Source organism: Rhinopithecus bieti, unplaced genomic scaffold (assembly GCF_001698545.2).
Source record: "Rhinopithecus bieti isolate Rb0 unplaced genomic scaffold, ASM169854v2 scaffold_13704, whole genome shotgun sequence".
NCBI lineage: Eukaryota > Metazoa > Chordata > Mammalia > Primates > Cercopithecidae > Rhinopithecus > Rhinopithecus bieti.
This window is the reverse complement of record NW_016808231.1, coordinates 3,979,379-4,002,521: the sequence shown is the minus strand read 5'-3', so window position 1 is coordinate 4,002,521 and position 23,143 is coordinate 3,979,379. Positions and strand designations below refer to the sequence as shown.

The 23,143-nt window shown below is 51.7% G+C and overlaps 2 protein-coding genes across 2 annotated transcripts in view; one reads left to right on the top strand and one right to left on the bottom strand.

The window, feature by feature from the left end:
- The window catches only part of UBN1 (ubinuclein 1), a 38,367-nt gene extending 24,341 nt beyond the window's left edge, over positions 1-14,026 (top strand). Inside the window, 12 exon segments of the mRNA XM_017886221.1 lie at positions 523-593; positions 1,887-2,016; positions 2,190-2,308; positions 2,524-2,652; positions 2,835-2,981; positions 4,532-4,582; positions 4,680-4,725; positions 5,862-6,505; positions 6,507-7,077; positions 8,473-8,713; positions 8,986-9,075; positions 11,755-14,026. Coding sequence (XP_017741710.1) covers positions 523-593; positions 1,887-2,016; positions 2,190-2,308; positions 2,524-2,652; positions 2,835-2,981; positions 4,532-4,582; positions 4,680-4,725; positions 5,862-6,505; positions 6,507-7,077; positions 8,473-8,713; positions 8,986-9,075; positions 11,755-11,804 — 2,289 coding nt within the window. The 3' untranslated portion in view covers positions 11,805-14,026.
- Positions 14,027-14,166: 140 nt separating this feature from the next.
- Positions 14,167-23,143, bottom strand: part of PPL (periplakin) — a 57,456-nt gene continuing 48,479 nt past the window's right edge. The window contains exons 17-22 of the mRNA XM_017886220.1: positions 22,190-22,383; positions 21,644-21,794; positions 20,497-20,580; positions 19,619-19,735; positions 18,734-18,826; positions 14,167-17,679 (exon numbers count right to left, since the gene is read on the bottom strand). Coding sequence (XP_017741709.1) covers positions 15,016-17,679; positions 18,734-18,826; positions 19,619-19,735; positions 20,497-20,580; positions 21,644-21,794; positions 22,190-22,383 — 3,303 coding nt within the window. The 3' untranslated portion in view covers positions 14,167-15,015. The remainder of the gene's footprint in view (positions 17,680-18,733; positions 18,827-19,618; positions 19,736-20,496; positions 20,581-21,643; positions 21,795-22,189; positions 22,384-23,143) is intronic.

Genomic DNA, 23,143 nt, shown 5'->3' with positions numbered 1-23,143 from the left:
ACATGGTCTGGCTAATAGCTCGTGGTATACCATAAGTAGATTAGGAATTGTCAAAGAGTTTAGATGTCCTTAAGTGCCAGAGCTGCACATTTTTATTGTTTTGTAGATAAAAAGGCCTTTAAATCCTATGGGCTGGTTGAAGTTCTTGAATATTTTTGTGCTGTAGATACATGGAAATCCCAACTAATGGTGTAGTTGATAGTGTATGGGCACAGGGGTTAGTTGGCCCTTTTGGCCTCTGGCCAAGTGCATTGTGATGGCTTTGACTCTGTGATTTTCTTTTCTGTGACTGTTTTAAGTCCTGGGAAGAACTGGCAGCCCACAGATGCTGCAGCAGCATTTGAAAAGAGAATACTGATTGCAGGCGAACTTAACCCGGGATTAGGGTGGAGTTGGAAAGGTGGCAGTGTGATTGTATCGACAGGTGCTCTTCATGGAGCAGTGACTCCTGTGCCTGTGGGTGAGTGTGAGGGATGTGTGGGGAAAGTACACTAATGGTTGTTACTATCTGCTGTGCACCAGGCTGCCAGAGCTGCTGAGGGGGAGAGCAGACAGAAGTTCTTCACCCAGGATATTAATGGAATCCTATTAGAGTGAGTATCGTCTGTCTATCTGTCTGTCTGTCTGTTTCTGCTATTACTGAGCTTGGGGCAAGCCAGCCAGGGGAGAATGGGAGTATAATTGAACTGCATAAAGGTGACCACCAATGAGATAAAATAATTGGATTAACGTGGTTTCATTGTTGTTTTTCTATTAAAAATCAAAACACAACAGGGACACCAAATACTTGTCTCCAGAAGTGATAGACCTCCCTGATCTTAGGCAGCAGGCATTAATAGCATATGATAATCATGGCCTGTTGGAAGAGGATTTCTTGGCAGGTATGAGAGGAGGAGAGAGAGAAGGTGTTGCTTGCCTGTCTCTGAGAAGCCTGAAGAATGAGAGACAGCCTGGTGGCCTCAGGGGTCTGTTCTGCCTTGGGTGTTGCTTGGCGTCCCTGGCCATTCCCCTTGCTTGCACTCCTGCTCCTCGTGCCACGTGCGTTATCCCTAATGCTGTTCCCACACACCTGAGCCTCTGAGACACCACGCTGTGTGAATCGGGTTAAAAAGCAGAAGAGCAAATGTCTGTAAACCCAGACTGGGAAAAGTGAATCCTTGTGGCCTGGCCTGCAGTGTTGCCACTTTTCTCCTGGTTGCAGTTTGTGGCAGGAGAAGCTTGTTGCTCAACAGCTGAGGAGTTTATGTATGTAAGAATAGTTGTCAAAATGTGGGTGTTCTACCAAATGGCCTTGCCTGGCCAGAACTGGGATTGGCCCCTTGGGTCAGGAAGTGTGGGCTGCAGAGAGCACCTGAGCAATGGTGCGGATGATAGGGTTGTGTCAACAAGGAACCTGCTTGAGCGTGCCAGATATGGACAGCTCAAGGCATTGAAGAGAAATATTTTTTTGCTTATCTAGTTGGAGAAACTGGAGGAGTGAGGCTTTTTCTGACCTCTTAATGGTTGATAAAACTGGGGATTAGGGGGAAAAAGAAGAAATGCTGCCGGGAAGTATTTCCTGTCAACCCCAAGTAACTCATGATTTTCCACTTTGAAAGCTTGAAGTGCTTCAGAGTTTGTTCTCCTGGGCTCTGTTTTCCTGGTCTTGATTTTGACCTGAGAGCCTTGACCCACGTTACCTAACTATGTTCATCAGGCTTGGGACTTGGTCTTGTTTGTCGATTGCTGAAGATGTGTTTCCTTGGGCACTCAGTTACATTGTGTGACCAACAAGACAGGGTCTGAGCTGCCTTTGGCCCCTAGCTTTCCTCTCCACGTATGGTGAGCTGATGAAGACGAGAGTTGCCGTGAGCTGCAGCCGGTGGTGACTGTGTTCTGTTCTTCAGCATAGAGGCGCAGACTCGGGAGCTGAGCAGTCAGGTCCGCTCTGGGGTGTATGCCTATCTCGCGTCATTCCTGCCCTGCAGCAAGGATGCCCTGCTCAAGCGTGCTCGGAAACTTCACCTCTATGAACAGGTGGGTGACCCTAGAGTGAAGCCCTTTGGCTTTGGGGCCTGGCGGAGGGGTGACTGAGTCTTAATCAATGCTGCATCTGCTGCCCCACTGCCTCCTTGTGATCACCCTGTCGTGCGTCCTGAACGTAAGAGCGATGTGTAAACCTGCCTTGAATTTTGTCCCACTCTTCACAGGGGGGGCGTCTGAAGGAGCCTCTCCAGAAGCTCAAGGAAGCCATTGGCAGGGCAATGCCGGAGCAGATGGCCAAGTACCAGGACGAATGCCAGGCACACACGCAGGCAAAGGTTGCCAAGTAAGTTTGTCCTGGCGCTTGGATGGCGCGACCCTCCCGTCTCTTGCCTCTTCCCCTCCCGTTTTTTCGGTGTGTACTGCCATTTCTCCAGGAGCCTCTTGGCTCTTCTTTGGCCTTTTCTCCTTCTCTGTGAAGTCCCAGTTGTGCAGAGGGTGAGGGGAGAGGTGGTGGGCAGGAGCACCTTGGGGCCCCATGTAATTCTATTCACCCTGTAGGATGCTGGAAGAGGAGAAAGACAAGGAGCAGAGGGACCGGATTTGTTCGGATGAGGAAGAAGATGAAGAAAAAGGGGGCAGGAGGATAATGGGACCTCGGAAGAAGTTTCAGTGGAATGATGAGATCAGGTGTGCCCTCACTGGGACTTGGCCTCTTTGGAGGGTTGGTGGGGCCGTGTCTGAGCACGTCCCCTATTGCTGACAAAGGTTAGGCTCATTTACTTTCATCAGGGCTGCTGAAAGCACATGATTGGAACCTTGAAGAAGCATCTGGAGTAGTTTGGAGTTTCTGATTTCTGCCTCCTTCTCAGGGAGCTACTGTGCCAGGTGGTGAAGATCAAACTGGAGAGCCACGACCTGGAGAGGAACAACAAAGCCCAAGCTTGGGAGGACTGCGTGAAGGGCTTTCTGGACGCGGAGGTCAAGCCCCTCTGGCCCAAAGGCTGGATGCAGGCCAGGTGAGGGCTGTGTGCTGAGATGGGCATCTGTGCAGTCAAGACATGTTTGAACGCTGCTTTTGTGCCAGGCCAGCAGGATCCCTGCCCACAGGGAGTCACTGTCTAGCTGCCTCAACTCTGATCTCACCTGAGTAATTGGGGGACATGCAGGTAGCTGGGAAAGGGTGTTCTGGATCTTCCTGGAGGAAGGGAAGTTGCCTGCAGGGTTTTGTTTTTGTCATATTTTTTGTCCCACTTCAGGTTGAGGTTTGGCCTCCCATCTCAATATGCACTTTCCTTTTTTTTTTCTTTTTTTTTTGAGACGGAGTCTCGCTCTGTTGCCCAGGCTGGAGTGCAGTGGTGCGATATCAGCTCGCTGCATGCTCCACCTCCCGGGTTCACGCCATTCTCCTGCCTCAGCCTCCCGAGTAGCTGGGACTACAGGTGCCCTCCAGCATGCCCAGCTAATTTTTTGTATTTTAGTAGAGAGGGGTTTCACCGTGTTAGCCAGGATGGTCTTGATCTCCTGACCTTGTGATCCGCCCGCCTCGGCCTCCCAAAGTGCTGGGATTACAGGCGTGAGCCCCCGCGCCTGGCCACACTTTCCTGTTTGAACATACAGGCTGCTGCGAGCATTTGAGAGATGGGTTCATCTTGGGTCCTTCCTGATGTTCCTGAAGAAGCCTCATTTGCAGGGAGCAAGGCTGACTCCTTATTGGAACTAAGTGCCAGGCTTCCGTCTCAGAGGCTACCTTGTACGAAGTCGCTTCCTGCGAATGAAGTTATTTCTGTCATACACGGGACAGAGAAAGTTAGCTGGAGTGATTTTCTTGATTGGACCTGAATCATCTGTTGTGCGGACAGATCTTGGAACCTTTGAAATTGCAGTCCTCTCCACATAGGCTGGACTCATGTGAAGAACATTTTTTGTTGAGTTTCTCTGGACAAAGACGCGCTGGGTCACTCCACGTTTTATTCCTGGATTGGAGGGAATAGGCAATAAGGAAAGTGCTGTGCCCTTTAGGAAAGCATCACCATGAGAGGTTTGAGGCAGAGCCATACATTTTCTTGGTAAAGGCCATACTCAGCCTTTGGGCAGCCAGTGTGGCCCATTCCGATCCTCTCACCAGGAATTTGGCTCCCCAATCCATTGACCTTTTTTGTGTGTGTGAGGGGAACAGAGTCTCGCTCTGTTGCCCAGACTGGAGTGCAATAGCACAATCTCGGTTCACTGCAACCCCTGCCTCCCCGGTTTGAGCGAATCTCCTGCCTCAGCCTCCCGAGTAGCTGGGATTACAGGCGTGCGCCACCGTGCCTGGCTAATTTTTGTATTTTTAGTAGAGACGGGGTTTCACCATTTTGGCCAAGCTGGTCTTGAACTCCTAACCTCAGGTGATCCACCTGCCTTGGCCTCCCAAAGTGCTGGGATTATAGGCGTGAGCCCCTACGCCTGGCCAATTGACATTTAATGAGGGATAGCCACTGAGTACCGGGAACACTAGCAAAGCTCTGGGAGTAGTGTCCCAGCTTTCTGGGGCGTGTACAGATGCCTGGTGTTCTGTGTCTTTCAGGACTCTGTTTAAGGAGAGCAGACGAGGCCATGGGCACCTAACTTCAATCCTGTGAGTGTCTTGGTATTTTCATATCTCAGGACAAGTGTTGTTTTTGGTCTCCTCTGGATATTCTCTAAACCTTTTCTGTGCTCATTCCTTTGAACAGGGCCAAGAAGAAAGTTATGGCTAACCCCTCTAAAATCAAGGTGAAGGTGAGTCAGTTTGCTCAGGTCACATGTCAGCTATGCTCATCTCCCTGCAACTATGCTCTGGAAACCTGTCAAGTGACTGTGGAAGCTCATTGATCTTTACTGGTCTGGGGACAGCTACTCAGGATGGCATTCTTGAAGTTATACCGGGACAGAGACCCAAGCCACTTAACCCCCCTCTAGCCTTGGTTCTACAAACAGTACCCAGCTGGCCCAGTTCCTGGGGTTCTTGTGGGATTAAGTGGGATCTTCTTGGCAGCCCTCTGAGGAGTCAAGAGCCCCTGCAGATGTGAAGGTATTACGCTGTGATCTTTGTATGGAAGAAATACACTCGAGCCAAGTGCAGTTTAGCTTGGAGCCACAGCAGAAAGAAAAGGCGACTTTGTTGAGCCACCACGCAGAAATGGAGGGCAGTACAGTGGCTGGAGAATAGACATTGTGAAGATTACCTTGGATGTTGCAGAAACCTCTCAATGTAGTAAAAATTGCTGTTTATCAACATTTTTTCCAGTTCTTAGTGTGGTGCCCTTAGCCATGCCTAAGCAGACTGAGAGAATGAGATGTGCAAGTCATTTACTCTTAAGTATCTGTTGAGCTCCCACAATGTCCCAGACACACTGTATTAAGCACCAGGGATGCAGGAGTGAAGCATTAGACCCCATTCTTGTTCCCATGAAAAACTCACTCTTCTTTGAACCCAGTCTGAGGAGTTAGGTGCTGGGAAAAATCAAGGAGGAAAAAATAGCTGCTTTAAGCCATTCTCATGCCATGCCTTGGTCTGATTGCAGTTAGGAGTGCGCTAAGACAGTGGGAATGCCAGTAGGCAAAGTATCTCTTCATGAGAGTCTTACACTTTTCAAAACAGAAGAAAATTTCTCCTGGTAGCGTGTTTGTACTTAGCAACGAAGCATGCCGGGGTAAACCCAGCCCTGGCCAACCAGATACTTGCCAGGGGTGATGAAGCCATGGCATCTAAAGTCAAGGTGGGCGCGGCTCCTGCTCTCTCCCACCGCTTGTTTTGTAATTATACAGGAAGACCCAGTTTTTTGCGCCTCAAGTTCACATGTTTATATCCTCACAACAGGCCAATGTTGGCATCTTTGGACCTTTCTAACATCAGCATTTCTGTTTTCCTTTAGGAATCGTCTACGAAGCTTGATAAAAAGGTTTCTGTCCCATCAGGACAGGTTGGTGGCCCCATTGCTTTGCCCTCAGATCACCAGACAGGAGGCCTGAGTATTGGGGCCTCGAGCAGGGACCTCCCATCCCAGACATCGGGCAGCCTTGCTAACCCTCCTCCTGTCAACCTGGAGGACTCGTTGGATGAAGAGTTGATCCGCAATCCAGCCTCCTCTGTGGAAGCTGTGTCCAAGGAATTGGCTGCATTGAATAGCAGAGCAGCTGGGAACTCTGAATTCACACTGCCTGCACCCTCAAAAGCACCTGCAGAAAAAGTTGGAGGTGTTTTATGTGCAGAAGAAAAACGGAACTTTGTGAAGCCCAGTCCTTCCGCTCCACCACCGGCTAGCTCTCTGCAGTCACCCCTCAATTTTCTGGCAGAACAGGCTCTGGCACTGGGGCAGTCCTCTCAGGAGAAAAAACCAGAGAGTTCTGGCTACAAAGAGCTGTCCTGCCAGGCTCCCCTCAATAAGGGCCTGCCAGAAGTACATCAGTCTAAAGCAAAGCACCACAGCTTGCCACGGACGTCTCACGGGCCCCAAGTGGCAGTTCCCTTGCCTGGCCCCCAGGTCAAAGTCTTTCATGCTGGTACTCAGCAACAGAAAACTTCACGCCCCATCTCCGTTTGCCAATAAGCTCCAAGGCCCAAAGGCTTCTCCCCCGCAGTGTCATCGTTCCTTCCTGCAGTTAGTGAAGACAGCAGCCAAAGGCCAGGGCTTCCATCCCTCTGCACCAGCCACCTCAGGAGGCCTGCCAGCCTCCAGCAGCAGCTCTCACAAGACCCCAGCCTCGTCCTCTTCTGCCCTGAGCCATCCGGCAAAGCCACACTCGGTCAGTTCTGCAGGCTCATCTTACAAGAATAATCCCTTTGCCAGCTCTGTCTCCAAACATGGGGTTTCTTCTGGCAGCTCTTCCTTGGGAGGAACACCAGTCCAGAGTTCTGCTTCTGGGAGTCTGGTCCCTGGCATACAACCTCCCTCCGTGGGACAGGTCACCAGCCGACCTGTCCCAAGCTCAGCAGGGAAAAAAATGCCTGTTTCCCAGAAGTTGACCCTGGTAGCGCCTCCAGGCGGTCCAAACGGAGATTCCAGTGGAGGGACCCAGGGAGTGGCAAAGTTGCTGACCGCACCCCTACCCTCTTCAGTCAGTGGTGTGACATCGTCTACCTCCTTGTCAGTGAGTATCCGGCATAGCACCCTGCCCTGCCCCACTCACAGGGGCCTTGGGGATGAGGTTGCTTGCCTTGCCCCGGGTAGAGAGAGAGATCTAAAACCACAGGTCAGGTAGGAACAGTGGGCTCAGACGTAGGAAGGGAGACTGGGCTCAGGTATTCACTTTTCTGGTGACAGGAAGCCCAGGATGGCCTAAAGCTTCTTCTGAAGAGGGCCAAGGGAGCTAAAAGACAGCCAGCACCATGCCTCTTCGGGGGCTGGGTCTGTGTGGCACAGAATGAGCCACAGCACTCGCCTTCTGTGACCCCTTGCCTCTCCGTCTCCCTAAACAAGGCGGATGGAAGTGCTGTCTTCTCTCAGTTGAGTCATGTGGGGGTGTTCATGGACTAGGAATAGCAGGACCTTCTAAGAGTGATTCTGTTGATTTTTGAAGGACAGAGTCCAGTAATTAATGTATCTTGCTTGTGTGTAATTACAGCAGGTTCGGGAAGAGGGAATGAGCATTTCTTTTCTTTTCTTTTCTTTTCTTTTTTTTTTTTTTGAGATGGAGTCTTGCTCTGTCACCCAGGCTGGACTGCAGTGGCGCTGTCTCGGCTCAACTGCAAGCTCCGCCTCCTGGGATTCCCTGCCTCAGCCTCCCGAGTAGCTGGGACTACAGGAGCCCCCCACTGCGCCCGGCTAATCTTTTGTATTTTTAGCAGAGACGGGATTTCACTGTGTTAGCCAGGATGGTCTCGATCTCCTGACCTCATGATCCGCCCGCCTCAGCCTCCCAAGTGCTGGGATTACAGGTGTGAGCCACCGCGCCCGGCCTCTTTTTTTTAATATATAAATGAAATGGTTGCAAAGACAAAACCATAGAAAGGTCTGTTGGAGGTCTCACCTCCTTTCCTGCACCCACCACCCCTGTAAGGTAACTAGGCTTTTAATTTTGGTTTATTTTCTTTTAAACAAAAGATTAATAAATATATACAAAGGTGTATATATGTGTATATGTATGTATGTGTATGTGTATAAATATATATGCACATACACATGAACATTTATGGATATCTATATTACATCTTTCTCTTCACAAAGGAGCCTTTTTTTTTTGTTGAGACAGAGTCTGGATGTGTCACCTAGGCTGGACTGCAGTAGCGTGATCACAGCTCACTGCAACCTCTGTAGGAGACGTATTTAGTATCCTGCTTTTTAAAAAATTATGTTCCCTGGAATCCATTCCATGTTGGTTCATAAAGACTGTCCTGGGTCCTGTCTTTGGGGCTGCAGGGTCGGAGGGTGCCTCTGAGGGCCATCTGACATGGATGTATGTGTCCTCCTTTGTGTTGCCAGGTGTGGTGTGAGTCAGCCATGAACAGGACTGGAGTTCTTACCTCTTGCTGTGTTTCTTCCCTAGAAAGGAGCGAGTGGGACCGTGATGCTGACCGGCTCCTCTTTGATGGCTTCACCCTACAAATCCAGCAGCCCAAAACTGTCTGGGGCCATGAGCTCGAACACCGTGGGAATTATAACCCCCGTCCCTATTCCTGTCCACGTGCTCTCCTTCAGCGCTGACTCCTCTGCCAAAGCAGGGGTCTCCAAGGATGCCATCGTCACAGGCCCTGCCCCCGGGCCCTTCCACCATGGCCTTGGCCACAGTAAGTGCTTCTTTGCTGCCTCTGGTCACTTGGGAACCTCTAGATTGTGGCCGGGGTCCTGCTGTCATGTACTCTGGTTCCTGTGTTTGAGTCTGGTGTGTGACTGTGGGGAACATCTCCGGGAACTGTGCCGAGCCCCCACTGCCCCTTTGGGTGTGGTGCCCAGACTGGCCTGGCAGGTTGTCAGGGGCTCTTGCCTGCTGGAGCTGCTTTTCCGTGCCTGTCTTCAATGTGTGTGTTTTGTTCTTTTCTCCCCTCCTGTTTTCTCTCAGGTCTTCTGGCTGGCTTGCACTCCAGCCCGCCCCATGCAGCGCCTCTCCCACACGCTGCCGTGCCCACCCATATCCCGCAGAGTCTGCCAGGTAATGACCCGACGGTCAGTGTGCCATGCGCACCGTGCGCCTTCGCCCTCTCCACCCCTAGGTGCTTTGCCACTGCCAAGGTCTTGGTGTCTTTGCCTTGTCGCTGTTGTTTTGGTTTGTCCTTTGAGGCTGTACTTTGTCAGTACTCAGGGTGACACGCACTTCTACTCTTGAGGTTTCCTCTGGTCCCCACTTGGAGCTGCCGCTGGGTCAGCCTCAGCCTGTGTGATCACAGGGAAAGTTGCGGGGGGCAGGGTGGGGCGGTTTTGTGTATGATGGAGGAGTTCCTAACCCTCGGCTCGCTTTTCTCTTCAGTTAAAAAAAAAAAGGAAGGTAGGCTGGGCGCGGTGGCTCAAGCCTGTAATCCCAGCACTTTGGGAGGCCGAGATGGGCGGATCACGAGGTCAGGAGATTGAGACCATCCTGGCTAACAGTGTGAAACCCCGTCTCTACTAAAAAATACAAAAAACTAGCCGGGTGAGGTGGCGGGCGCCTGTAGTCCCAGCTACTCGGGAGGCTGAGGCAGGAGAATGGCGTGAACCCGGGAGGCAGAGCTTGCAGTGAGCTGAGATCCGGCCACTGCACTCCAGCCCCGGCGACAGAGTGAGACTCCATCTCAAAAAAAAAAAAAAAAAAAAAGGAAGGTAATGGTGCATCTTCTCCAAGGGCTAATTGGGTGCAACAAGGTCTTGAAATACAAGCTGCTCCACTTTCAGATGTGATTGCTTAACAGAAGACTCTCTAAACTTTGTTTCCATTAAAGGGAAAATCCAAGTAGCAGCCAGAGGCCACAGTGCAAGACTTTGAGAGGAGCAGCTTTAAATCTGTCCAGGTGTAAAAACTCCATCAAAACAGATTTGGAGGCACAGCAGGCATGTGGCCGGCACCCCCCTTAGAATAGCGCCTTCTGAAATAGGGAGGCTCTAAAAGCCTCAGGCTTGAGGCTGGTCTGGTAGCACCTGAGAAGAGGGCTCAGGTGCCCCGGGTTGGCACCTTTGCATTGAGTGCATCTGCCTCACCCTGTCCCAAGTCGGCGATTCTTGGGTACGCCTCCTGGAATTCTGGCATGGGAAGTCTCATGGTGTCTCGGCTTTGACCTAGCATTCTTCCTACTGTAGACCTGCTTCAGACATGACCAGGGTGCTACTTGGATAAGGGGAGAGCCACTCTCATGGAATACAGCTGAGGTAACCCTGGTGCACTGGTGCCAGGTGGAAGGAAGGGCCCTCTATGCTGCACATCTCCCAAGTTACATCCACCTCATGATGTGCTGTGGCTCCCTGGCACCATGGCATCATAGTAAATGCCAGAGACCATATGGGGCAAGACTCAATCTGGTTATCTCCACAGTGGAAATTGTGCTGCTTTGAGGGGCTAAGCCTACAACACTAGTGACTTCTCCTTTCCTTGGGAGGAGAAGTAAAGTGCAGTGACTTCTCTACAAACTAGAGGCTGCAGAGCCAGCTTGGTAAGAGCAGGGGTCTTTCCAAAGTCAGGCTGCCCTGCCTCTGCTTACTCTCAGGAACGTTACTCTCAGAAAAGCAAAGTAATTGAGGCCGGACCTGGTGACTCACACCTGTAATCCTAGCACTTCGGGAGGCCAAGGGAGGAGGATTGCCTGAGTCCAGGAGTTCAAGACCAGCCTGGGCAACATGGCAAGACCCTATCTCTACATTAAAAGAAAAAAATTAGCCAGGTGTGGTGGCATGTGCCTGTAGTCTCAGCTACCCCCAGTAGTATATAGCTTCAATGAGGAGGAGGATATTGAATGTCCCCAACAAGAGGAGATGAAAAACATTTGAGGTGATGGATATGCTAATAACCCTAACCTGACAATACACGTGTTAGGTGTCAAAACATCACTGTGTACCCCATAAAATAGGTATCATTATTATGTGTCAGTTTTTAAAACTGTTTAAGGCTGTCAGAGTCTGGATGTGGTGGCGTTGAGAGGCAGGAGGATTGCATGAACCCAGGAATCGGGGTACAGTGTGCTATGGTCATGCTTGTGAAAAGCTGCTGTCTGGGCAACATAGTGAAACCTCATCTCTTAAAAAAAAGTTTTTTTTTAATCAGCTTAAAAGTTCGGGGAAAAAGAAAGTCAGTCAGAAAAGCAACTATACCAAAACGGTTATCCATGTGAGCTTCTCTCACTTCCTTAGATGGACTTTAGCTTATAGGATGACACGAGATGCAAGTAAGAAGCTATTTGTGCATTTCGGCTGTGTGACTTGTGTCTGCATTGCTTTCCTTTCTTCTGTGGACTGAGAATGCTAGTCCTTTGAATTTGTCTTTACAGGACCTGAGGGTCTTTTGATGTAAGAGAATGAATGATCATCGCTGCCTTGAGTTCTATGTGATCGTCAGGCCTTGCCTCAGGATGGCAATTGTAGCCTGAGATGACGTAATCCAAGTTGCATAGCAGAGTTGCTCTTCTGGGAACACTGTGCTGAGTGACCACCAACCTTCACAGTGCTAGTGTGCTTGTAGGCTGCGGCCAGGAGCAGTGTACACGAATAACCACTGGCTGGTGTCTCATGGCTTGTTTGAGCTCTGGAACACTCAGCATTTGGTGACTTTTGCTATTTAGATGTTTCCCTTGAAGTTTTGTTACTACTGCCTTAAGGAAATCAGAGAGCCTGAAAAACTTGTGTTCTAATTTTTCTTACTCTTTTCCAGGTGCTCCTCAGCTTCACGGGAAAGGGCCTGCTGTACCACGGAAATTGTGACCGCTTCAGAGGCAAGGCTTGCCACTTGGGTCTGGGTGGAATCAGAACGTGCAGGTCTCCCAGGATGGACACTCACTGCGCCCTTTCTGCTGCTTGGTGTTCTTCTGGAGGAGCGTGAGTTCTCAGTGGAGCGCTTCTTGGCACTTCTGACATGCCTCCCACGGAGGGAGCTGGGTCCTTGCTGCTCAGGAGGTGTAGACTATCCTGTGCTCTGGGCCTTGCGGCTCTTGCTAGACGGTTGTTAGAGGGGCAGCTCTAGGCTGGGCTGTGTGCTGGGCCATGGTGGGAGGCATGGTGTTTACAGGCTCTGGTGGCAGAGCAGTTGGCACACCTGCGGGTGAATCTGCCTGACCCCCTTGCATTTGGTCAGAGTACCTCAGAGCACCCCACTGCTCAGGGGCTCCTTCTGGCCGCAGTAAGCTCCCTGGATGGTCACAGTGCCGCCTCATCCCCAGGCTGTGTGCTCAAGAGAACAAAACCCAGGCCAGAGCCACAGCTAGGAGACATGCGTTGTCCCTGCAAAATACTAAGAACACCTAGGGTGTGCGCACTGTGGGGGCCAGTTTCTCCTTGAAACATGACAATGAAGCTCTTTTAGAGAAAAGACCTTTGTAGATTCAACAATTGTGATAGGATTTTTACAGACACCTATTTTGGGCTCAGTTTTCATCATTACCATTAAATGCATTGGATAGAAGGGGACTGTTCTTCACACATCATGTTATAGGAAGACATAATTCCAGTGCCTTTATGGTGGAGCAGAATTCGACCACACAGGTCCATTCAGCCCTCTGAGTGGCTCTGAGGTGAAGACCTTTTTAAAGATATGTCTGTATTCAAGACAAAGCCAGTTTTGAGTTTTTTACACGTGCACATCATTATCTGTGCTGTCCTGACTAGAAGGGTGTCTGGGCCCCCAAATTCCAAGTCCCAGTGTAGCCAGGGCTCCCATTTTGCTTTTCCAGAGTTTGTGGAGTTGTACTGCAGAGCCCAAAGCCCTTCGTCTTTCTGAGGGTCAAGGATACCAGGGGTCCCGAGTCACAGATAGACATTCCAGTTTGTCTTCTTAGGAATCATTCGTAGGCAGTGCGGCAGAAGCAGGCCTCTGTGAAGTGTCTGCCAGGTAGAAATAGGCCTTGAAGTCCTGGGGCCCTCCAGGCAGTGGGGTTATGTGTCGACTTAAGGGTGATGTACGGAAGAGCTTGAGGAGTGGTTCAGAGAGACTAGGACAGTTACTGCAGAGCTCCTAAGTCACCACTCAACCAGTGGCTGTTTCACAAGGATTTTGAGGGCACTTGCCTGTCCTGTGAGGTCTTTGCCACAAGGTGAGTCTGAACTGACTGCTCCAGCTAAGTGATCTCAGGCACGTTGAGAGTATAGTGTCCTCAGCACGTGCACCTGGGGGAAAACGGATCGCTCTTGGCTCTTGACTCCCAGGGTACAGCGCCCAGTAACTCACCCTTCATTCAGAGGTTTACTGGCCTTCCTGGTTTCCCAAGGAGCAAGACCTCTGTCCGCCCTTTGGCCTGGCCTCTGCTCTGACTCCTTTTTTACATAAGAACCAATCTGTGTTTCACATTGGGCTAAGTGGATTCCTTATCCCTTTATTATATATATTTTTTGCAACTTGGATTTCCAGTTTGTTTACAGAGTAGTCTTAGGTAGTAGCAAAAGAGCCAAAGAAGAGATTTGTATTGCTGAGCTCAAAGCCAAGCAGAGGCCGGCAGTGGAGGCTGAGCAGGGACTCTCCAGGCTTCTCTGCCCATAAACACCCAGGTCCCAGCCCCTCCTTCCTTTCCCTTTGGTGCTCCCTCCTCCCCATGTACCATTGCGCGCGCAGCTGGAGCAGAATACCCTCATTTTTAGGAATCTAGTGATGCCTCTTGCCTCAGGGAAACGTTTCTTTGATGGGGAGTTTGAGATTTCTTTTTGTTTATGCTTTATTTGTGGTAATGAAAGAGCGAATGACTGAATAGCCATGGCAAGGCAGATCTACAGGCGAGGCCGCAGCAGAGGGTAGGGCAGAGCGGCCTCGGGGTCTGGGGGCTGCAGGGGTTTCCTTGGTGCAGCGAAAGTCTCTGAGCACTTACCGGGCGTGGCCGTTTCTTATGTGTGAGAGGGGCTGTGGCTTTTGTGCAGCAACTATGTTGGTGTTAGGGGTGGTGTGGAGATTGTTAATCTTGTATAAAGTGATTCAATAAATTGTTTCAAGGTTTCCAAAACATTTTTTCTCACTCTTTTTTTTCTACCCTGTGGAAGTAGTACTTCCTGTAGGAGCTGTTATATATGGAATATCCATTTTGGCTGAAAGCCAAGAGGGAGTGGGGGAATTAAGCCTTGCATGCAAAAGAAGAAACACGTGGACCGTAAAAGTAGACTCCAGCCACCAGGTTTATTTTCATGCTATAAATAAAGTTCCCTATTACTTCCCATTTTCTTATGTTCTACATGAGATACAGAGAACCAGAAATTCGCGTGGTGAATAATCAACTGTTTTGTATACCTAAATACCAATGAGATAATAAGCGAGACTTGTAAAGCACTGAAACTAAGGCTAACAGCAACACAATCCACTATCAAAGGATTTAAATGCCAGAACTGTGAAACATTCTCTGTAGGTGCCGGGACAGTCTGGCTGACAATTAACATCCACTCTAGCACCGAGGCCTGGACACTTGTGGTTTCTGTTCACCTTTGCTGGCTTGGAGCCCAGATCTGTCTCGAGCAGAGTAACTACTGAGGAGGCTTCTCTGATGGAAAGTTTGTTTTAAGCCAGAAATCTGGAGAGATGTCATGCCAGGCAGCAGCCCCCACGGGCCCAGGCCTTTGTGGGGCAGTGTCACTAGTGTGCCACCAGTACCCATGCTGCATGGAGTGGGCTTGGCTGCTGTGGTTGGCTTGTGCTTTAGTGGTTTTCAGATTGTGTGCAGGTGTCACGAGGAGTTTGGAGTGTATAGGAAAAGGCATCGCAGTTGTCCAATCATTGGAGGATGAAGTGGGTCACTCAGGGTGAAGGATGGTTGGAACGAGAGTTGCCTGTCTTCAGCCAGTGCCTGTCCCATATGTGGGCTGGACTCTAAGCAGCCTGGCAGCAAGGGTGTGTATAAAATGCTTGGCCTACACCAGGGCTAGGGAGAAGACGACACCAGGGAGGTCACAGCATCGGAGGAGAACCAGCATCTGCCGCTACGAAGAGTTACAAGAGCTGTGCCTACTTCTGCCCAGATACCAAGACTGCCAGCTCCTGGATGGACATGTCCTTGTTGACGTAGCGGTCATACTGAGCAGGGGTCAGCCTGCCACTCTGCAGGGCCTCTTCGATGGAGAACTTCTTGCCAGACTTCCTGTCGTGTATTACTGAGGACTCCCCATTAGGACCCTTCACCGAGATCTCCTCCCAGTCGCACTCCTGGCTTCTGAGTTTCACGAACATGTTCCAGTCGATGAGCCCCGCGCGGTGGGCTTCCTCCGGGGACAGCTCGCGGCCTGTGTCGGGGTGGATGACTACGATGGAGCGCCGCAGGTGGTTCTCCCGCTGCTCCCGCTTGACAGCCACGGAGCCCAGACGTTTCTGAAGCTCGTCGATCTCGAGGTCTTTGTCCTTGGAGAGCCTCTTGAGGTCATCCAGTTCCCTCTCCAGGGACCATAGTCTGGAGTCATGGTTGGTCCCAGAGTCCGCCATGGTCATGTTCCGCAGGTCTCGTGTTTCCGTCGCTGCCATGTCAATTTCCGATTGGAGCCTTCGGGTCTCCAGCTGCAGGTTTTGCCTCTCCAGCTGTAATTTGTGGTTCTCTTCCCTTAGAAAGTCTAGTTCCTTGGATGACTTGGAGTTATGGAATTCCAGCTCCGAAAGTCTGGCTTCCAGCCGGCTCACCTCAACATCCAGTTCGCGCTTGCTGCGGCTCTCCTCCTCCAGGTTGCTCTTGAGCCTCTGGATCTCTTGTTCGGTGTCACCCTTCTCCACCTGGATGCTCTCGGAGAGCACCACCTTCTCCTTGACCTCCGCCTTCTCCAGTGCAGCCAGTTTCCTCCGGAGTGGCTCGAGTTCACCCTCCAGGAGCTGCCGCCGGTGCTGCTCTTCTTCCAGCTGGAGTCGGAGCAGGGCATGCTCTCGGGCCTGCTGCGGGTCCTGCTGCAGCACCACCTTCTGCTTGCGGGTTACCTTCTCACGGGCCTCAGCTTCTTCCTGCTCCAGCGCTGCCAGCCGCTGCTGCAACCGCTGCACCTCGCGCTCGGCCTCCCTGCGGGCCTGCCGCTCGCGCTCCAGCTCCTCCAGCTGCCGCTCAAGCTCGGTGCGCCGGTGCTGCAGCCTCCGCAGCTCTGCCCGCAGCTTGTCAATCTGTCGCAGCTCCACGTCGATGCTCTCGGCAAAGGAGCTCACCTCGGCCCGCAGGCCTGGCTCCTCCTCGTACCTGACTACCTCCTGCTGCACCACCCTTTCCTTCACCAGCGAGAGCTCCTCCTCCTTCTGGGCGATCTGCTTTTCCTGGGAGGCCCTCTCCCTCTCCAGATCCACTTGCTTCTTCTGCTCCTCTGAGAGCTTTGCCCTCAGAGACGCCACCTCCTCCTTGGTTTGAGGGTCTTCTTGGAATTGGAGAATCTCCTGGACCACCTCTTTGGTCTGGACCTGGGGTTTGGTGTCTTTCAGGGCCTGGATTTCCTGCTTGAGCTGGTAGATCTCTAAATCACACCTTTCAATCAGTCTGGTCTTGTCCACGATCTCCTCCCTGAGCCGCTGAAGCTCCTTCTCCATCTCGGGGTCAGTTTTGTACTTAATGACTTCCTTAGTCACCTCTTTGACTTCCACCTGGGGGCCTCGCCTCCTGAGGGCCTCCAGCTCGCTCTGGTAGCTCCGGAGCTGCTCCTCGGCGCCCCGATACTTTCGCTCTTGCTCCACAAGCTCCAGGCGGAGGTTGGCCACCTCACTCTCCGCCTTGGGGTCTGGCCGCACGATCTCCCTCACCTTCTCCTGCACCACCACTTTGGCGTTCTCCTCCTCCAAGGCCCATATCTTCCGGAGCAGCTCCGTCTTCTCCCTCTGGCTAGCGCGAGCCTTGGCAGCCTCGTCCTCGTACTGGCGGGTGAGATCGCTGACCTCCCTCTCGGTGGCTGTGTCCTTCTCCACCTTGAGCACCTCCTTGACGGTGATCTTGCCCTCAGCCATGGCCCGCTCCTTCTCCAGCCTCTTGAGCTTGTCCTGGAGGAAGCTCAGCTCCTCCTCCTGCTTCTCCCTGAGCTGGCCCTGGCGCTGGTGTTCCTCCTGCAGCTGCCGGTACTCTGCCTCCAGCTGGGGGTCATTCTGCAGTTTCACCACCTCTTTCTCGGTGACCTTCTCCTGTGCCCGGCTCCTCTCCTCGGCCAGGGCGGCCAGACGCTGCTGCAGGAGGAGCACCTCTGCCTCCCGGGCGCCCTTCTGCCGCCTCAGTGCCTCCAGCTCCTCCCCCAGCTGCAAGACCTCATCCGCCTGGGCCCTGTCGGGCTCAATGCGTAGGACCTCCTTGACCATGTACTCTTGCCCCCCATCCCTGGTCTCCTGCTCCAGGGCACGCAGCTGCAGCTGCAGTGCCTCCAGCTCCTCCTGCAGCAACTGGTTCTTGTGCTGCTCCTCCGCCAGCGTGTGCTGCAGCTGCTGCAAGCTCTCCTCCAGTGCGGGATCCGGCACCTTCTTGAGCACCTCCTTCCTCACCACTGATTCCTGAGGCCCCTGATTCCTCAAGGTCCGGATTTCTTCCTGGGTGCTCTTGACCTCGTTCTCCAGCTGCTGCCTCCGCTCAGTCTCCTCATCCAGTTGCTTCCTGATCTTCCACGCCTGCTCCACTCCAGAGTCTGGCCTGTTCCTTTGCAGGGTCTCATGGGTCACTTCGACTTCCGGCTGCTGTGATGGAGAAGACAAGACAAGGTTAAAGCCAGGCTCTGGCAGCACATGTGGGGCCCGTCCCCAGCTGGTCAGAGTGGCTGTCCTGTGATCCCCAAGGGACTCCCTCAGCGCCAGTTCATGTTCGTTGTAGAGCTCTAGGGTTACTTTCAAAAATGATCAAACAACTAGTTTGGGGTTTTTTTAATTAGGTAAAACATTTTTGAGCTGTGGAAGAGTTTAAAATGAAACCATGGTGTCCCACCTCTGGTCCCCTTCCTAGGGTGGGTCTGTCTGTAGTATGCACCATGTGTTTATCTTTCCTGCACAAATGGTACTCTTGCTGTGTGCCCTGCCGCTGACTGCACTGACAGAGCTCGTTCCAGCTCTGCACAGAGAGGACTGCTTCAGGATTTACCAGCAGCATAGTTTCCACTCTCTGGACAGACCGCAGTTTAGCCCATTGCTAATGAAGAGTGAACTGCTTCCAGTGTCTTGCTATTACAAACAATGCTGTCATAAATATCATGGACTTCAGAAAATAACATTCATTTTCTTTGCTTTTTTTTTTTTTTTTTAAGACAGAGTCTCGCTCTGTTGCCCAGCTGGAGTGCAGTGGCACGATCTTGGCTCCCTGCAACCTCCACCTTCTGGGTTCAAGCAATTCTCCTGCCTCAGTCTCCTGAGTAGCTGGGATTACAGGCATGCACCACGATGCCCAGCTAATTTTTGTATTTTTAGTAGAGAAAGCATTTCACCATGTTGGCCAGGCTGGTCTCCAACTCCTGACCTCAGGTGATCCGCCCGCCTCGGCCTCCCAGAGTGCTGGGATTACAAGCGTGAGCCACCATGTCTAGCTGAAAATAGCATTCACTTTCAGCAGATGTTTATTGAGTTGAATAAGTTCTCATGTCAGTAGAAGCATTGGATCGGGCCAGTCTTTGCACTGGTCCTGCCCAGAAACATTAGCAAGGGGACACTCCCATCAATTCACAGACCATTTCTCTGAGACAGAGTCTGTATTTGTCACCTGTTAGCACAGCTTGAAGTAGGATTTCTTACTAAGATCAGTTACCTGTCTCAGGAGATTCAGAGCAAACTCCAGATTCTGCAGCCTCTGTCTGTTGATGGCGTAAACTTCAGTGAACTTGGCGGCAAGTGCTGCTTCCTGCAGAGAAGAGGTTTAGGAGAGCGGTCAACAAACAGGTGTCAACAGGGTAAGCAACAGAGAGCTAGAGAGCGTGGGCGTGGTTCTTGAGAAGTATGGAATTTGGGGGTAGAGGCATAGCTCTTGCTATAGTCTCAGTGGTGGAGAAAAAACTGGATCTCGAGGCAGAAGATCCAGACCAGGGTCTTTACTGACTTTGAGCACCAGTGTTCTTTCTTGTGTGTGCAAGAGACTAATATCAGCCCTCCACTCTACTTACTGAGCAAAAGAGGAACTTCCCAGATCCATGGCTTTGACCCTGACACTTCTGTTCAGCTGTGTTTTCAAAAGTTTTTATTTTTTAAAGACAGAATCTCTCTCACTCAGACTGAAGTGCAGTGGTGTGATTGCAGCTCACTACAGCCTTGAACTCCTGGGCTCAAGTGATCCTCCTCAGCCTCCCAAGCAGCTGCAGGTGTGCACCACCACGCTTGGCTAATTTTTTTGTAGATGGGGGGTCCTGCTTTGTTGCCTAGGCTGGTCTCAAACTCCTGGGCTCAAGCAGTTCTGCCACCTTGGCCTCCCAAAGTGCTAGGATTACAGGCGCGAGCCACCGCGCCCAGCCTTGCTCTTTCTAGGCATATCGATGTCCTCATCTTCTCTTACCAAACCTGTTTGCACGCAGGAGGGCTCTCAGTGACTTCCCTGTTGTGTGTGCATCTCTGAGGCCAGCGCGTGACACCATGCTCCCTGGGGAGCAGGGCAGCTTGGCCTCCACCTCAGTCCCGAGGCCGCCCAGCCCACAGAACTCACCTCTTCCTTCACTTTGGTGGCGGGAGATTGGAGCCTGGCTCTCTTGCTCACATGGCTGCTCCTTCCATTCTCCAAGTCGAGAAGAGACCTTAGTTTTTCCGCTTCTAACTCATAGTCCTGCATGAGTGAGAGACATGGCAGAGGGTAGATTAAAACAGGTGAGAAGAGACAGACATGTTCCTGTACCCGTTCCGGCTGACCCAGACCCGCCCTGTGCCATGTGCTGGTTTTATAATCTGCATGGGTCTTCCTCACAGCTGCACCCTGTAGTGATTGCCAGGAGGTTTTGAGAATTACCAATACCTCAGCAGTACGTAGCTCCATCACTCAGTAACATATAAGACAAGAAAAAGCACCCCCCGAATTCCCCTCCCGACCTTCCTACATGCCTAGAGATTTTCACCTGCTGCTGCTGCTTTTAACATTGTACCATCACCCTGTCTCACCTTGCCACCACCTCTTCTCATGTTTACCAGCTTGCAGACTTCATAATCCAGCAAGTGGATGTGTGCTGCTTCATGCAGCTTTCTCCTTCCACTGCACACCGGTCCTTTCCAGCTTACTAGTTTTGCTATTGTAATTAGTGCTGTTGCAACAATTTTATCCTGCTTTTTTTTTTTTTTGTATTTTTTCCTTAAGGATAAATTCCCCCAAAGAGTTGACTCCTTCAGAGTATAAAACCCTTTTACGGCATTCCATGTCTAGTACCATTCTATTTTCCCAAAAGCCTGTGCCAGTTTGCACAGCAGCCAGCAGTGCCGCCGGATGGCCAGCTCCACCCACATGTGCCAAGGCTGGTGCTTGCTGCTTCTCTGACCAGGGGACGGAGGAGCGAGGCCCCTGCTGTTTGTGCTTCGGGCAGAAGTTTCCCGGCTCACCTTTACAGCTTGCTGGTACCGCTGGGAGTTGGCACAGATCTTCTGTACTTCCTGCTCCCTACTTGCTATCTCATCTAGCAGGTTCTGTAAGACACAGTTTAAAAATCAAAACGAACCGGAAAAAAAAATGTTTAAAAGCAAACATGGATGAAGTAGCTGGAAATCACAGAATCTGAATTTATTCCTCTCTAGCACAAAGTATGATGGCTCCCTGGTATATACATTGTTGTTCATTGCAAAAGGCAGTTTTTTTTTTTTTTTTTTTGAGACACAGTCTCACTGCATTGCCCAGGCTGGAGTGCAGTGGTGCAGTCTCCTGGGTTCAAGCAGTTCTGCCTCAGCCTCCCGAGTAGCTGGGACTACAGGCTCCTGCCACCATACCCAGCTAGTTTTTTTGTATTTTTAGTAGAGATGGGGTTTCACTATGTTGCCAGGCTGGTCTTGAACTCCTGACCTCGTGATCTGCCTGCCTCGGCCTCCCAAAAGGTTGGCATTACAGGTGTGAGCCACTGCACCTAGCCATAAAAGGCAGTTCTAAGGCTCTGTGAAGGGCCAAGATCATTATCTCTGGTAGGAAACAAATGTTAACTGATGGTTTGGACCACCAGACACTGTTCTGCTCTCTGACTTAGATTATCTCATTTAATCTTCAAGTGATGCCAGAAGGTAAGGATCGTGACCTCCAGCTTATGAGTGAGGAAAGTAAAGTTTCCAAAGTGGGGATGTGGCTGATGGGGTGGACCTGGGAGTTGCATCTCAGCCTTTGGCTTCCCACGTTCTTCCCTCACCCCAAGGCACTGTGTTGGGCCTAGGGGAGGCCGGAGTCCCAACTTTGGAAATGAGATTTTCCCCACAAAGGCGGCTCCTCATTCTGTAGCTGCTCACTCAGATAGCCAGTCCACGCCAGACGTCCACTGTGCACCAGGCACTGAGCTGGGAGAGGTGAGCGGCATACTCGGTTCTTGTTCTCAGAGGGTTGGGGGTTGGGTGTTGGGAGCCTGAGAGCTGAGGCCCAGGGAGGACACAGCTGTGGCAAGCCTCTGCCCTGCTCCACCTCCCAAAAGCTTGGCTCCCCAGCAAGGGGCTTGCTGACCTCTGACCCTCCCTCGCCAGTGTGTGCCTGGAGCTGCAGAAGCGGCCGTCTCACCTTCTGGTTCTTCAGCTTAGTCTCCATCTGGCTGAGGCTGTCTGTCTCCTGAGGCTCATAACTGGGGATGCTGGCTAGGAACAGCAGCACGTGGTCACGGCCGTGGTGGAAGTCCTCGTAGGCCGCCTTGGCACTCTGTAGGCTCTGCACCCTGCCAAGGCAAAGCATTCAGGCCTTGGCCACAGCAAGCAGATGCCTTACAGGGCCCTCATTTTTTTAAAAAAAGTGGGAAACAATCAAATGTAACTTAACTAGAAATACCCCAATCATCTCCCACACAGGGTGGGTGGTAATTAGGGAATGTCAGGTGGGAATGTGGAGAACCAGGTGAGTCCACATACATTGACTTGCAGAGATGCCCATTGTGGATTACAGGACCCAGGTAATCATGACTCAAAGGAGAGCCCACAGGGCTGTCAGAGAATCTGATGAACTCACCAAAAAGAAAAACAGCACCATCTGTGGGACATGGCTACAGCATTGTTTAGAGGGAATTAGATCGCATTCTCAGAAAACAAGAATGACCACCACCCCCTGCACCCTCACCTGCGCTCCACCTGCTGGCACAGGTTGTCGAAACGCTGGCCCAGCTTGTGCACCTCGGCCTCCTGGCGCTCCAGGTCCGGGCAGTGCTCCTGGAAGCGGCTGGCCAGTGTGCTCGAGCACTGCTTGGCTGCCTGCAAGTTCTGCGCCACCTCGCCCAGGAGGGACTTCTGGGCCTGTAACTCAGAGGCCATGGCCTGGCCGGGCAGAGGAGGAGACAGTGGTGCTATGGCCAGAGCTTCTAGAGCCAGGCGATGATACCCCCCACAGCCCCCGGGCCACTGGCTGTAGGAGGGTGGTCAAGGCCACAAGGAGGAGGGACCAGAGCCTTGCTCTGTCCATCTCAAACCTGGGTCACTTCTGCCATCTTCTGTTTTATTACAATGAACAAACCCCTGAAAAACTAACTACTAAAAACACTGCAGCAGGCAGCTCGGGCCCCGCACTAGAACAACCTGCCACTGGCCGTGAGGCCTTGGCAAAAGCAGGTCGTGAGATGGGAGTGTGAATAAGGGGCCTCGGGTCACAGACTTGAATGTTTCCTGCGCTCAGGCAGGCAATGCGGGAAGGGGGCCCATGGCAACTGCGAGGGGAAAGCAGGCCGAGGAGGCAGCTGCTCCTCTGCCCAGTGACTTGCCCTGTGGATTGCAGCCCAGGATGCCAGCTCTGCTCAGCAAGAGATACTGGGAACGTGGATTGTTAGGTGTTTTTTTTTTTTTTTTTTTTTTTTTAAGAGATGGGGCTTGCAACATTGTCCACGCTGGACCTAAACTCCGGGGCTCAAGCAAGCCCACCCCACCCTCCTGAATGGCTGGTGTTACAGGCATGTGCCACTGCACCGTCTATTGCAGATATTTGATCTTAAAATGCTGGCATCTGAAATCCCATAGGTCACACAGATCCCGTGAATAGCTCGGATTTGTGCTGCGGGCCTCCATTTGCAGTTCCCAGCTGGGC